Here is a 13604-nt window from a genome sequence, read left to right as displayed (position 1 = left end):
GCTTCAAAGCTCGCGTACGCTCACTAGTTTCTGAGATTTTAGTTAGAGCACGAGCCTCTGTGGGATGTTTTCAAAGTGTCCTAAAAAAATAAACGAAGAAGTTGCCAAATTGGGTCTGACTTCCGAAGTAAATTTATAGCGTATTTTTACGCAAAATCATAACTTTACTTTTGAAGAGGTGTTATCTCGTTATCTCGTAACTTTATTAGATAATTATAATCCAGCTATGACGCTCAACTTTATATTAACGAGTCAAAATGATGTAGATCACAGACGCGTGACTTGCTTATCATTTCCTATTTCAAAAGTTAATAAAATATTTGAGCACATTCTTTAAACACATTCTGTTAACAATGTAAACAACAGCAGAAATTATCATCAGGCTCTCATTACCAAACTTCTAACATTGTTCTTCGTGCGCTAATCCCTCTCATAATGGGCTAGCTTAATCCGCCATGCCTCCGCTAAAATGGCTTGGGGTTCCCTTCATTATTACCTGTATGTGTATCACAAAGATCGCCAAACCATATAAAATGTGGACGATATTTTTTGATATGAAATTACGTTTAAAAGTAGTAATCTATATTTCGATCTCAGGTGGATTGCCCGATGAACCTCAACGACCGAGGCCGTATCTATTTTAATATCAAGTTTGATATTTCTTTCACGTGATTTCACATTTAGCTCAGATTTTAATATCAGCATCCAATTCTCCATGAGCTCAAATCAAAAACTGTACCTCGCGTCTGCAGGCGAGAATCCTACATCTGAATAACAAATGCATGACATGATTTTTGTTGAGTATCTCCACCTTTCCTGGCAATTCCTAAATTATATCCACTTTATTCATCCATATAGTATGACTTGAGTATTATAACTGTTAATGATGTCTATTACCGCTAAACTATTATATTATATTATATTATATTATATTATATTATATTATATTATATTTATATTATCATACCTATATTACCACTAAACTATAATAAATCTCTTGATGCGGTTGGTATGCGCAGTGACTCGCTACGAAGGCACCTCACTGCACCTGCGCTCTGTCACGAGATCAGACATGGGCGCGTACCTCTGCATCGCCAGCAACGGTGTGCCGCCCACCGTCTCCAAGCGCACCGAGCTCTCCGTGCAATGTGGGTCACAGCGACCCACTCTCTCCTGACTCGGATCATAGTTATTGATTACTTTAATTGTAGATAACATATGAATTATAATTCAAATTGAGTATTTAGTTTCCGTGCTTATACGAATGGTAAATTATTTTTTAGTATGGTGCTCAAATTACAGAAATAGTATACTAGGACTATCAATACAGTAATAGTGCAATACTATTCCACATCAATTTTTAATAATCACTCGAGTGTCGTTTTATTCAAGAACTAACAGAAAAATTTCCAGAACTGCTCACATCTTCATCGATCATTTCGTGTGACGTCGCACGGTTTCCAAAAGCTGGTGTATTTCTTTCAGCTTTTTCAGTTGTTTATTTTGAAGCGACTATAGAATATTATTTCAAATCATTAGTTGTCGTACGTGAAAGTTAGTTTCTGATGATATTTTACCGAAAATAAGTTTCTATGAATATCGAAGTGTTTTCTTCTTTGTTTTGTAGTCGTTTCGTAATTAATAATTAATTGAAATTTATTAATTAATTATTAAATATTTTAAAATATTTTATTCAATTAAAAATTACCTATTTTTAGAAGCTGCATTAAAATAATAGAATTAAATTTATCTTGTTTTATGATATTCATTTCAATTGATTTAGCTATGGGTTGATTTAGAACTTAATAGCTTATAAATAAGCAAATTGATCTTGTTTAAAAATAATTGACCTTATTCTTCTACAAATTTCATGCTACTGGCATTATCGATGATAAAGAAATGAAGTAACTTTCTTAAATTATAAGTGAAACCGAAAGAACGAGGTTTAGAGTTTGACTAAATTAAAAATAATAACTTTCAGTAAATCAGCATCTGCAAAGTAGACTGAGTTCTAAAACTAGCGAATTGATAACATAATAATTCCTCTTTCCCCTGCTGTATGACTCCTAATAACAATTGTGTAATATCATCACTTGAATTTGTTGATGAAGCCTGAAAATCTCGCATTTGACGATGCCAGCTGAAGCTTTAACACGACCTGATGGGGCCAAAATTTACGTGCTCCCTTATTGAATTTCGTGAAGCAATTTATGCTCCCTGTCGAACCCACCCCACCAACGTCCCCTCCCTCGCCCCCCTTCTCTTCCCACTCACCGGTCATAAATCAAAAAAATTCATAAGTGCTGATTGCCAACCTTACTGGATTTTCATATCTTCCGTCGCTTTTGGCTTACAAGCGAGGAGGCTCTGTTTTTACCAGCGCAGTATCAACAAATTTGACTTATTTTTGCGGGCATTCATTGGTCTGTCCGCACAAGCCGGAAAACATCAGCATTCGACAAAGTTGCTAGAATAATAGTTTGCTTGGAATATTTGAATTGTTCTTATAATATCGCTCCTTTTTCGACCGATGATATCAAGATCGCCAATCAATTTCGTTACGTGAACATTTTTGCATGTTATCTCGCATGCTTATCGATTTATATGATAAATCGTCAAAATATTAATTTATTTTCTACTTTCAATGAAGTATCAATTTTCGTGCATTTACGTGAAAGTTCAAAAATGCGTAATTTTTCCAAACAAAGTAGTTTATCAATTCATTTCATTAACTATACTATTTAACATCACTAGGTGTCTATCCATGAGTATATTAATTGGCCATATATTTATGTAATAAATATAAATGTTTTTTGCTACAGTTTCCCCGACAGTGGTGGTCCCAAATCAGCTCATGTCGGCACCACTCGGCACCTCAGTAACTCTACGGTGCCGCACAGAAGCTTTCCCTAAAGCCGTGACGTATTGGCGGTATCAAGGCAACATGATCATGTCCAATGAGAAGTACAGCCTCACTGAAGAACAGGAACACTACAGGACCACTGTAATGCTAACTGTTAACCACGTGAGTATGTGCTCATAAAGCATATCACTGTCTCGCAGCATTCACTTTTTTTCACAAAAGTAGCCTCTGCATTCACTTTTTTTTTTCAATGTAAAACGATTTGTCTGCATAACATTGTTATGAATGTTATTGTTATCTTGTAATGCAAGGAGGAGGCACTGCAATATTTTAGTAATGCGTTACGATACCTAATGCGGTATTGTGTTCCAGAAGGCACTGATGTTGTACAAAATTCAAATTATCTGTACACCACCGAAGATTAAGGTTCATATATTATCATCATAATTAATTTCTCACTTCCAATCAGGTATAATAATATGATTTTATTATGGTATGAAATTCATTTCCTCTCTGAACATAGTACCAAAAAATTCTACTGGAAATATACTTCCATCACCTTTAACAAAGTAGAGATGCATATTTTTCTGTCTTAATTAACACCACGTAAACAAATACTAAATATTTCATCTAATTTAAAATGACTTTCAATCTGTACAATACATGATACTCGTGTGCAGTTGACCCCAGATGACTTCGGTCAATACAAGTGCAGCTCCCGCAACTCGTTCGGTGAGACAGCAGACACGGTACAGCTGCACGGTAAGCATTTTTATGATATATATTTTGCTTTCTTTTCAAGTTTCCGCGCTGTGTGGCCTTACTTATTATTGATTATATATACTGTGTGTACATGTCCGATAAGCTCAGACTCGTTCACTTATTTCTTTACGTTTAATTCCTTCCTTCTTTATGTTGTTCTCCGAAATGAATCGTTTACTGTATTAAATTACCATGTAGTGCTCCTACTATAGATTCCCGCACCTAACGTAATTTTGAGGTTAGTATTTATTTTTATTGCAGTTGCTGATTTGGGGGAAAAACGATCGAAATTTGTCTAACACCATGAAAAATTGTTTCCTCTGTATAGTGTGAATATTTTAAAATTTTCAACCATTCTGTTTTCATGGAAAAAGAACCACAAAAACGGTTATTATAAACAATTGTTCACTTATGCTTTATTTGTGATGAAAATTTGATTTTTCCGTATGATGGGGGAATATTTGTATTCTGAAACTCTTATTTACATGTCTAGCCCGATCAATATCTTGACCTATTGATAATTGTTGGGACTAAGTCACCTTTAAAGTGCACAGCCCATATTACTAACAAATGTAACTTCTCAGCAACCCTAAAAGGGTATTATTTTTTCTCCTTTGCTCATCCATGAATATTACAGTGTTTTTCTTTATGATACGCATTTAATGTAGGGAATCAAATGTTATTCTTTAGGTTGAAGTCTGGTGCTCTAGGTTTCATTTTTCTCGTGTTATTCTTTATATGCAGAAACTGGCCTGCAATCAAATGTTTATATTTGGGCTGAAATTTGGTGTTCAATTTTATGTTGTGAAGGAGCTTTTGAAAAAGTTATTTATTGTGAAGGAGCTTTTGAAAATGGTTATTTTTATCGAAAACTGCAAGCTTAAATGCCGTGTTGAAAAAGAAGGCAGAAGATAAAATATGCGCCTAGACTAAAATTCGCTTTCCACCAACCGTGTTGGAGTCCATGGAGAAAATTTGCGTGATTTTAGAGAGAATGTCAACAAGCTTCGCTATGAGGGACTTTTGATGTCGGGTCAGGAAGAGCTGCCGATTCTTCACAGTTCTTCGCATTTGCAAATATCCTGCGAAGCTTCCTCTCGGCTACTTTTTATTAACAACTTTGAAATGAACTTCATGGAGGCAATGCCTATTTAGATATTCCTTCTTCTAAAGGAGATGTGAGATATGTTGTTTCTTTGACATAACCTGCGCCTTGCCAAAAGCTTGAACTAATGTGAAGAAAACTGCTGCTTCATGCTCTAATTTGTTTTTTTAATAATGGTTTAAATTTTTTTCATTAAATGAATTATATATTAGTTTTAATGGGAGTCAATTAGTTTTGAGCGACTGAGCTGCGTTTTGAATTCTGATAACACTATATGAGAACCCATACATTTTATTTGGCGTTCTCTATTGCACATTTCAGGTGAATTTCCCGCATTTATTATTTCCATTATTTATTATTCATTCCTAACTACAAAGAAAAAGTCATTCAAGTTTCTCTAACGTAGTCCATTGGAGCTTCCGTTAAAAAATATTTAGCAGAAGATTTTGGCGCATATTCACATCGGTCTCGAATCTCCGCTTGAATGCTTTTCGCTGTCCCAAACGTTGCCGAGTTTTCAAGGCTTCCTCTCCTTCATTTCGTTCCTGTTGTTGCATCGCTCAGTTCAGTCGGTTTTATACCTACCCCCCGATGACTTGAATTTGCTTCTTCCATGTCTTAATAATAGTTTGTTCTATACAGGTACCTACGAGTTAATTCGACACCTAAATTTGTTATTTTCAAACAGTTGACTAACGATATGAAATTAAATGATAAAAGCAAAGTTATTAACAATATTTCGTTATTGTCGTTAATTCCAGAGAGTGTTTTTATTTCAGTCATCGAGGTCCTCGTTGAATCGAAGAACTGGAAGTGCACGATGTATTATTTATTGTTGGTTCTTTTTACGGAGCAACCTTAATACGCAACAATCTTTTTTCAGAGCTGAAAGTTCAAGTCACTGAACCTCAAAGAGAAGAATACATCAAAGGTACCGACTCACGAGGTTTGTTTTGAATATTTATAATACATGTTGATACAGATTATTGGCAGTGAAAATGGCTTATATTGAAACCCATTAGTAGTACAAATTTCTATTGTTGAAACCTATTAGCAGCACAGATGGCTCCGTTAAAAGCTATTAATAAGACAAGTGGTTCTTTTAAGGATGATTATTACCTCCGCATGAACTTTTTTTATCTAAAGCGATTTATCTGCATAACATTGCTATGAATGTGTGTAGCCAGTTACCTCGAGTCATCAAAGCTTTGTACTGAATATGTATTCTGAATATAGATTGTTGCTTTCTTATACTTAGGTTAGGGCATTAATTTCATAATTTTCTATGGCTTCTGTCAACATTTGCAAAATGTAAAATCTTCATAGAGTGATATTTTTTATTAGTTTAATCTGGGAATTGCTCATCATACTTTTAATCATTTCATAATCCTAATTAAGCAGAATACGGGGTGAACGACGTCGAGGTGTACAGTCCCCGCAAAGAGGAGTCATACGGGGAACCTCTGCCCCCCACGGACTACGACAGTGGCAGCGTGTCAGGGGGCTACGGTGGGGTGTTGGGCAACAGGGACTCTCATCCTCCCCGTAACCAGCAGGGCAGTCCAGGCAACTACGGCAGCCGTGGCAGCGATGGCAGTCGCTCCCCCCAGAACATATATTCACTTTTCGGGATGAGTGCAGGTAAATAGCAAACATTTTAATTTAGATATAAAAATATACTATAGTAAAAATTACAATAAAAATAATCCAAAAAATCATATTAGCATAGAAAAAATATGGTTTGAATCGGGGTTAATAAGTTCTTTGGAGATCCGGATAAGAAAAAAACGCGAAGTTGAGAATTAAAATAAACCCTTTTTTTAAATATAAAGAAACTAGAATTCCAGTAGCAACGAGATGTCGAATTACCCACAATGTACATTGCGGGTAATTTAAATGGCGCTGGTCAACTTAAGCAGGTAACCACGAAAGAAGTGACGGCTCTAGTGCATCCAGGCGAGTCTAAAACTATTAGGGTAACGTGGGGCAGCGCGCCCCCCACTTTTTTTAAACTAAATTTTTGATGAAGTTTTAATTGATACGAGGTGGTTCTTTGTTTTGTTTAAAGGTGCAACTAATGAGGAATGTATGATGTGAATTAGACGCCTATAGAGTTATTCAATTTTTAATGAAACACTATTTTGTATGAGAACACGGGCCAATATCTGCCATACTTAGCGAGAAACCCGCTATGGGCCCGTGACCCGCAGTGGGCTCGCTGCCCCATGTTACCCTATAATGAAATCAATATAAATTTGCAATTCCGCTAAATGGACAAATGTTCAATGTGAGTAATACTGTCCAAGAGTAGCGTTGCTTGTTAATTGTTTCTTTTCACAACAACCATACTTTTTTATGGGCATCATCATGGAACACAGGAGGTCAAGAGGTTAAATGATCCTTTCCCAAAAATCCGTTAGGTGACGGTGATATTTGATGTGAATTTTAATTATTGCACAATCAGGACATTTAACAAATCACATGAATCAGAAGGTACATGTTTTCAAGCTCCTGCTTTACTGCAATTTGCCAAAAAGCTAACTTTTAATCTTTAATTATTACAAAATATAATTAAGTTCTTAAATGATTGACCGGCAGTGGCATTATTTCGAGGTATAATCGTTGCGTTCCGTTATCCCTCCCGATTTTCTTGGTTGAATTTTAAAAGGCCTAAAAAATAATCTTATTTTTGTTCAGAATTAGCGGCAAGAATAATATTTGAAACCTTCATGCTTACAGTAAATTGATGCTTTGAGTTTATCAGTAATTTTGTTAAACATAAGCAGCACAATTTACAAAAAAATTATTTTATGTAAACCTAAATTATTCGAGCACCACGATCCTGCAGCCACGAGTATTCGTTCTCTGGAGTCGGCGATTTACTTGGCATCGTCAATCATTTTTACGCAGCCTGGGGCATGTGGCTTCTAGAAAACTTTATCGCAACTCCCAAGGTTTCTTCTTTCACGTGAAAAATCAGATGCCTCGTTTGGCTGGCCATTATTTTCGTACCGATCACAGCTGGAAAAAACGCATACTTCACCTGACTGTTATTGGCTTTCGGCTTGTGGTTTCTCGGCTCACAATCGATGGCTTGGATAAATTCATGCTCAGGTCGAAGTTTTACATTTTCTCCAACTTTTTATGTTGGTTAAACTTTTGTATTGTATCTAAAAAACGTATAGTCGAAATTATAAATAGATGTGCATTAGAACAACCGTCACTTTGTCAAGAAATACGGCTTGAAATGAATCATTCAGATCGATTTTTTTAATGACTACAGTCACGTGCATTTATTGTATCATCTTTCAGACAAATGTATTAAATAAAGGAGAGATATGCCAAAGAAAATATTATCGCAATGCGCTGCGCCACCGGCCTCATTTAATTGCCTAACTTGATCTCAAAGAAGCTCTTCGTAATAACAAGAGGTTCATCAGGGCCGTTAATTATCAAGTATTAAGGCTAAGAATACCTACAGATTTTGTCGAGCATTTCAAGGAAAAATAAGAGAACCGCTGGCCAATTATGGCCAAAACTTTAGTGCCTTGCGCAAAGTCCATGAATTTTTTATCCCCACAGGCAATCAATAATTTCGTATCACAAAAGTTCTTGATGCATTTCCTAGCAAGTCAATGTAAGAAAATTGTAACATTACATCCATACTTATGTTTATTGAAGTGGAAATAAATAAAGTTGTTGAGCGTACAAGTATTTTTTCTTAGCATTCAAAATGTCACGGAATTTATCCCAGATATTTCCACGATAAAATTCAAACACTAATTAGCATTGATACATTTCCCTCGTGTTCTGTGAATAAAATTTCAATAAGCATCCTAATTGATGTCTGTAAAATAAATGAACATTATCAATATAACTTTTTCTTCTTTTCGTCATTCTAGTAATTTCCATTTCCAGTGAGAAAATCATTGGGAGACTAGATTTGTGTTTTTTGAATAATTAAAAACGTAATTAAGAATAATTACAAATTTTTGCCACTGAAACAGTAGCCCAAAATACGCCATCAAACGTCGGGTGTAAAAAAGACCTTATCGGCTCGCCACTTCGTCTTTGTATTATTATTGAATGTATTATTATTATTTAATTATTGAAGGAAAGTGCGGCAACACGTTCCTTTGACGAGCTCACGCATGGAAACTAATCGGATGAACAATTGCAAATTCTCTTTGTTGTTTGTTTGCAAAAGCGCCGAGTCGAAGGCACTGTTGAGAGCCGTGCTTAGCCAGTGAATGCTAAAAAATTTATTTGTACCCATTTTTGATGGTTCTTTAGATGTAAATAAGTTGTGTACATTGTTATTAGATTTACAGGGCATTAAACTGCTCAGGTTAAAAATGCTAATCTAAGAACGTCTGCTAAGTTTGGTTAATTATAATAAATATTCGGTAACTATTATTCGAACATGAAAACAATCGCGTATTAGTAACGCAAGTATACCTCTACACCGTAAAATATTTGTTTATTTTTCATGTTCCACAGGAATTTAAAGTTCTATTCTAGAGTTTCTCGTGACCTTGGCTGCTCGATTCCTGATTTAATGGCCCACTTAAAAATAAATTCGATAGAAAGCTAATGATACAATTGATAATCTTCATGAGTTAGAGATTATCTATTAGTAATGCCTATGTTTTACTACACGCAAGCGTTAGTACCTTTTCATTTATTTCTAGTTGTAATTGTTTCTATAAATACTATCGTGGTTTCCATCATTTTACTTGCTTATCAACCTATAAAAGATATCTATACCTTTGGCAGGAAGGGAGGTATATATAGGGTGGATTTGCTCAAGCTATTTCATTTTCCTAAGTTTTTCGTTCAAGTGCATAAATAATATGCTTTCAAGAGATCATCTTTTGAGAAGAAATAAAGCAGTACTATTTTATTTCTAGATGCAACATTTCCTGCAAATAAATTGGGGACTTTCAAAAAAATTTGCAAAAAGATGCCGGGTGAACTCTTACCTAGTCATTGTTAGAGAACTTTTGAAAAAGTACGAGACCAGGCACGCCAATATTCGTTCCTTGCGTCGTCTGAAGCCAAACTTTGGCCAATACAGAGTCGCAGGATATTTTTCCTATCGAAATTATTAACAAAAGAATCACGAATATAAACCCGCTCAAGTTCCACCCTCCACGCAAGTCCTCCAGATCCAGGAATTCTTCTACATCAAAATTTACGATCATACAAGGGAATAAAATGCAATCAAGCGTCCCATGTTCCTACTTTAGTTAAGAAATTTCAAAGAACGCGAATAGAACTGTTCAGACGACGGGCAGCAATTGAGATGATTATTTAACAATCAATTCATTTATTATTTTGCAGGGAGAAGTTCAATAATTCTCAAGGCACAATGCAAATGTCAAATGTTTGCAGCGCATTCATCAGACGACACTGTTTTCCTAATGCCGCATCAAATATTAACTAACAGTTATGTTCTGATAATAAATTATGATAATAAATGTGATGAAATATGAGGCAACGGATACAATGCTTAATCTAATCTGCTTATGGGAATCATTGATGCTGACTCAATACTCGAATTAACTTATAAAGTTAAACTCAGTTATACTCTCAAAGTTATAAAAATTACTCAGAACATGACTTCATATCATCGTTGAGTGGTCTTAGGCTAACATGATAAATTCCACGTTAGGTATCTGCATGCGTCGTTTATATGTACAGGTTTTTTTCATGAGGCTCAGGAGGCCTACTGAGGCAAGCTTCTAATGGAGACCACGCAAAGCTGGCACAAAATGCCTCCACTGAAGGCCTGTCTCAGTCTCGCTAGTCTCTTTGAAGGCCGATATGCACCAGCAAATTCCTACATCATATTCGGCTTGAAGAGTATAGTGAGTGGCCGTACCAAGTCCGCTCCAGCACTAATGCAGTATCAGCGACCTCACATGATGCGATTTTCTAGCAAGGTGAAGATCTCTCACACTTTCTTCAGAATATGTAATGATGGTTCGGGGATGTGTTCAGCTCAACGACGAACAATACCTGACTTTTGGCAGAACTGCTTTACGAGTGATTCATGACTTCAATGTTTTCAAGAATATTTATCTTTCAGTTGAATTACTTCCCGTTAAAATAAGTGCAACTCAGAGAACATCTTGAGCTCATGTGATGCATATTACACCCAGATCGCATTTTAATTTTCCTGCTAAAAAATTATCGTTGGGTCATGCAATATTGAATCGGATTCAAGATTCAGTAAATTGAAAAACCTCTGATCCTTATACAGGCATTCTAAAGGTTGTATACAGTGAAGCAAAAATAATATTAAGAGAGTATACGTGATGATCGGAAGTTTGTTCATCAATACGTGATCAAAATCAGCAGATGAATCAATCGTGGGATTACACTCAACCTTTTTTTATCATCCAGGCATTTATAAACGAATCACGCGCTGTCTTTTTCATACTATGTCGTAGAGCTGAAAATCTTTACTGTACTTTGTGCTTAGTTTTCCGTTCACCGGTAATTCCGTTCCACGTGTACGATTAGCAGGTTCAGCTCTAATCTTAATTATAATTTGCTTCCTTGTTGCGAATAATTGAAAATATAAATAAATTGCTAACTTAAGTAATTTTGAGTATTTTAGAATCAGGCGCCATCAATTCGGATAATACCTGCACGTTTGATTAGCGTTTCGTAGCCATTGAATGTGATTCGAAAACTAAAGTTTTAAAATAATAATGTTTTGTTATCCGAATGACATGAATTAATTACATTATATTTCGTGCGGTACATAAAATTTATTTATGTAACACACATCTATTTCGAAACATTTTAATGGGAACCTGGTAAGTGCAAGTGCTTCCAATAGATAGATCACAATATTTCGGGTTGAAATCTTTCAAATGGTCTTCATCACTGTTTGAAAAATGGTCTCGAGTAATTTTTATACAATGTAAATTAGCTCATTGTATGAATTTATAAAAATCTCGCTTGTCATCTAATCTAAAAGACATTGTAATGCTGAGAGATGGAGAGTAGTAAATGCCCTCCTGGAATTTTGAAGGGTTTAGTTGCGTTATTGATTCATGTATTCGTGTTGATGAAAAGAGATAGAACTCTCGAGTATTAGTCTACCACAAATTGAAGACTCCAAGCAACAGCGAATATCGGGAATTATTCAGAATAATTCGTTTACGAATTAAACTTCTTTGAAAGATGGCGTGGGCGGAATTAGTAACCAGAATCGCAGCTGAGAGGCAATAAGGCTGCATTAGGTTGGCATCAAATGTCAGATGAGGCAAAGAAGTTGAAAAACGACACTCATCCTTGCTGGCAACATCACAATACGCCGTCTAAGTGCAATGGCCTTAACAGCTTCGTTATATAGAGACTGACTGCTGCCTCTATATCAAAAGCTGTGAACGATGTTGACCGTATTCTGACTGCCTGTTTCTTATAGAATAAGCAAGCAGTCAGAATACGATTGTTGTATAACTAATTGCTACGATCATCTACATGTCATTAGTTTCTCCCGAAAATTGACCGGATAGTTCATGAGTCAAAATCGATATTAATGATAAATATTTTAATGCAAATTCTTTTCCCTCATTTTCACTGCATTAGGCAACTATAAACTAATGACCTGTCCTCAATTTTGACGAAGCTAATCATAATCTAACTTTGAATTTCGTGCGCAGGGACTTGCTTTCGTTCGTATGGAGTCATGACGGCGCTGGCGCTGGCTCCCACGCTGCTGCTGTGGCCGCGCGTCTTGGTCGCCTTGTATACCCTCGACGCTCACAGATGAAGTTTCGGCCCCCATTCAACTGCAAATTCAATCGTGAATGATGTAAAAAGTATGAATCATGAGCTATTCGAAAATATATTATTCTGAAAATTTTTTTAATGAACTCAACAGACAAAGTAAAACACAAATATCTTCAATTGTTTTTAAATAAAAAGTGGAGGCAAGGTCATAGCTTGGTGACTTACATAGAAAGTGTTGAAACTGGAATAAAATGAACAACCAGAGAAAGGAAATCATTGAGTGTTCGGAGAAAAAACTTTTTATGCATATTTTGTGTTAAGTCATTGAATTAAAGCACGAGATTTTGAGGTGAAACTTTAAGCGAATGCCAGCAATGACCGCCCTGAGCATTTTAAAATTATAGTTTGCAATATAAATATAAACATAACTACTGCAATTCAATTATACAGAGACCACCGTAACTACGTGTTAACATTATAGTTAATAATGTGAACTAAAGTAAAACGAATTGAAATGCAGTTTAGCAGAGGACTTCAAAGGAAAGTAGTACACGTGGAAAAATGGGTTATTTAGATAAACTGTAACCTTGATCTTATAATAAAAATAATATACGTTTAAAAACTACTTTTTAAAGACAACACTTCCAAAGAATCCAGTATCTCCAATCTTGCAGATGTACAATGAATTTCTCATCTAATTTTCAAAAATTAAAAAATTACATTTTCAATTTTTTGAATATATATAAATTTTTTTTCAAAATTATTTATTCTGTTAATTGATTCGTGCATTGCCTCTGATTTCCCACCAGTGTGCAAAATTTCAGATCAATTGGACAGGTAAAAGTGTGTCATATATCAGTTATAAGATTTGGAGCTGACAAAATTATTTTTTCAATTTTTTTATTATTGAAAAAAAAATTTTTAATTTCTAAAATCATTTATTTTGACATTTGATTCATGCATTGTCTCCAACTTTACACAAGTGGGCAAAATTTCAGATCGATAGGATAAGTAGAAGTGTATTAAATTTTGATTACAATATTTGTAGCAGACAGACAGACAAACAAGAAGTGAAGTTAAAGAGAAGTGTTGTAATAATTACAAGCAATTTTTTAACATGCTTGG

The 13604-nt window shown here is 35.2% G+C and overlaps 1 protein-coding gene across 2 annotated transcripts in view; it reads left to right on the top strand.

Annotated features, from left to right (window-relative positions):
• LOC108680319 (lachesin) overlaps positions 1 to 13104 on the top strand; it is a 70490-nt gene extending 57386 nt beyond the window's left edge. The window contains exons 5-10 of one of the 2 annotated variants that reach the window (XM_047879858.1): positions 1020 to 1148; positions 2823 to 3025; positions 3544 to 3625; positions 5614 to 5676; positions 6132 to 6371; positions 12410 to 13104. In XM_047879858.1, coding sequence (XP_047735814.1) covers positions 1020 to 1148; positions 2823 to 3025; positions 3544 to 3625; positions 5614 to 5676; positions 6132 to 6371; positions 12410 to 12519 — 827 coding nt within the window. In that variant the 3' untranslated portion in view covers positions 12520 to 13104. Of the gene's footprint in view, positions 1 to 1019; positions 1149 to 2822; positions 3026 to 3543; positions 3626 to 5613; positions 5677 to 6128; positions 6372 to 12409 lie in introns of both variants that reach the window. The other variant, XM_047879857.1, reaches the window with a different exon arrangement.
• Positions 13105 to 13604: the final 500 nt, after the last annotated feature.

Source organism: Hyalella azteca, unplaced genomic scaffold (assembly GCF_000764305.2).
Source record: "Hyalella azteca isolate HAZT.00-mixed unplaced genomic scaffold, Hazt_2.0.2 contig4003, whole genome shotgun sequence".
Classification (NCBI taxonomy): Eukaryota; Metazoa; Arthropoda; class Malacostraca; order Amphipoda; family Hyalellidae; genus Hyalella; species Hyalella azteca.
The sequence above is the reverse complement of the archived record's forward strand: the minus strand, read 5'-3'. Positions and strand labels throughout refer to the sequence as shown.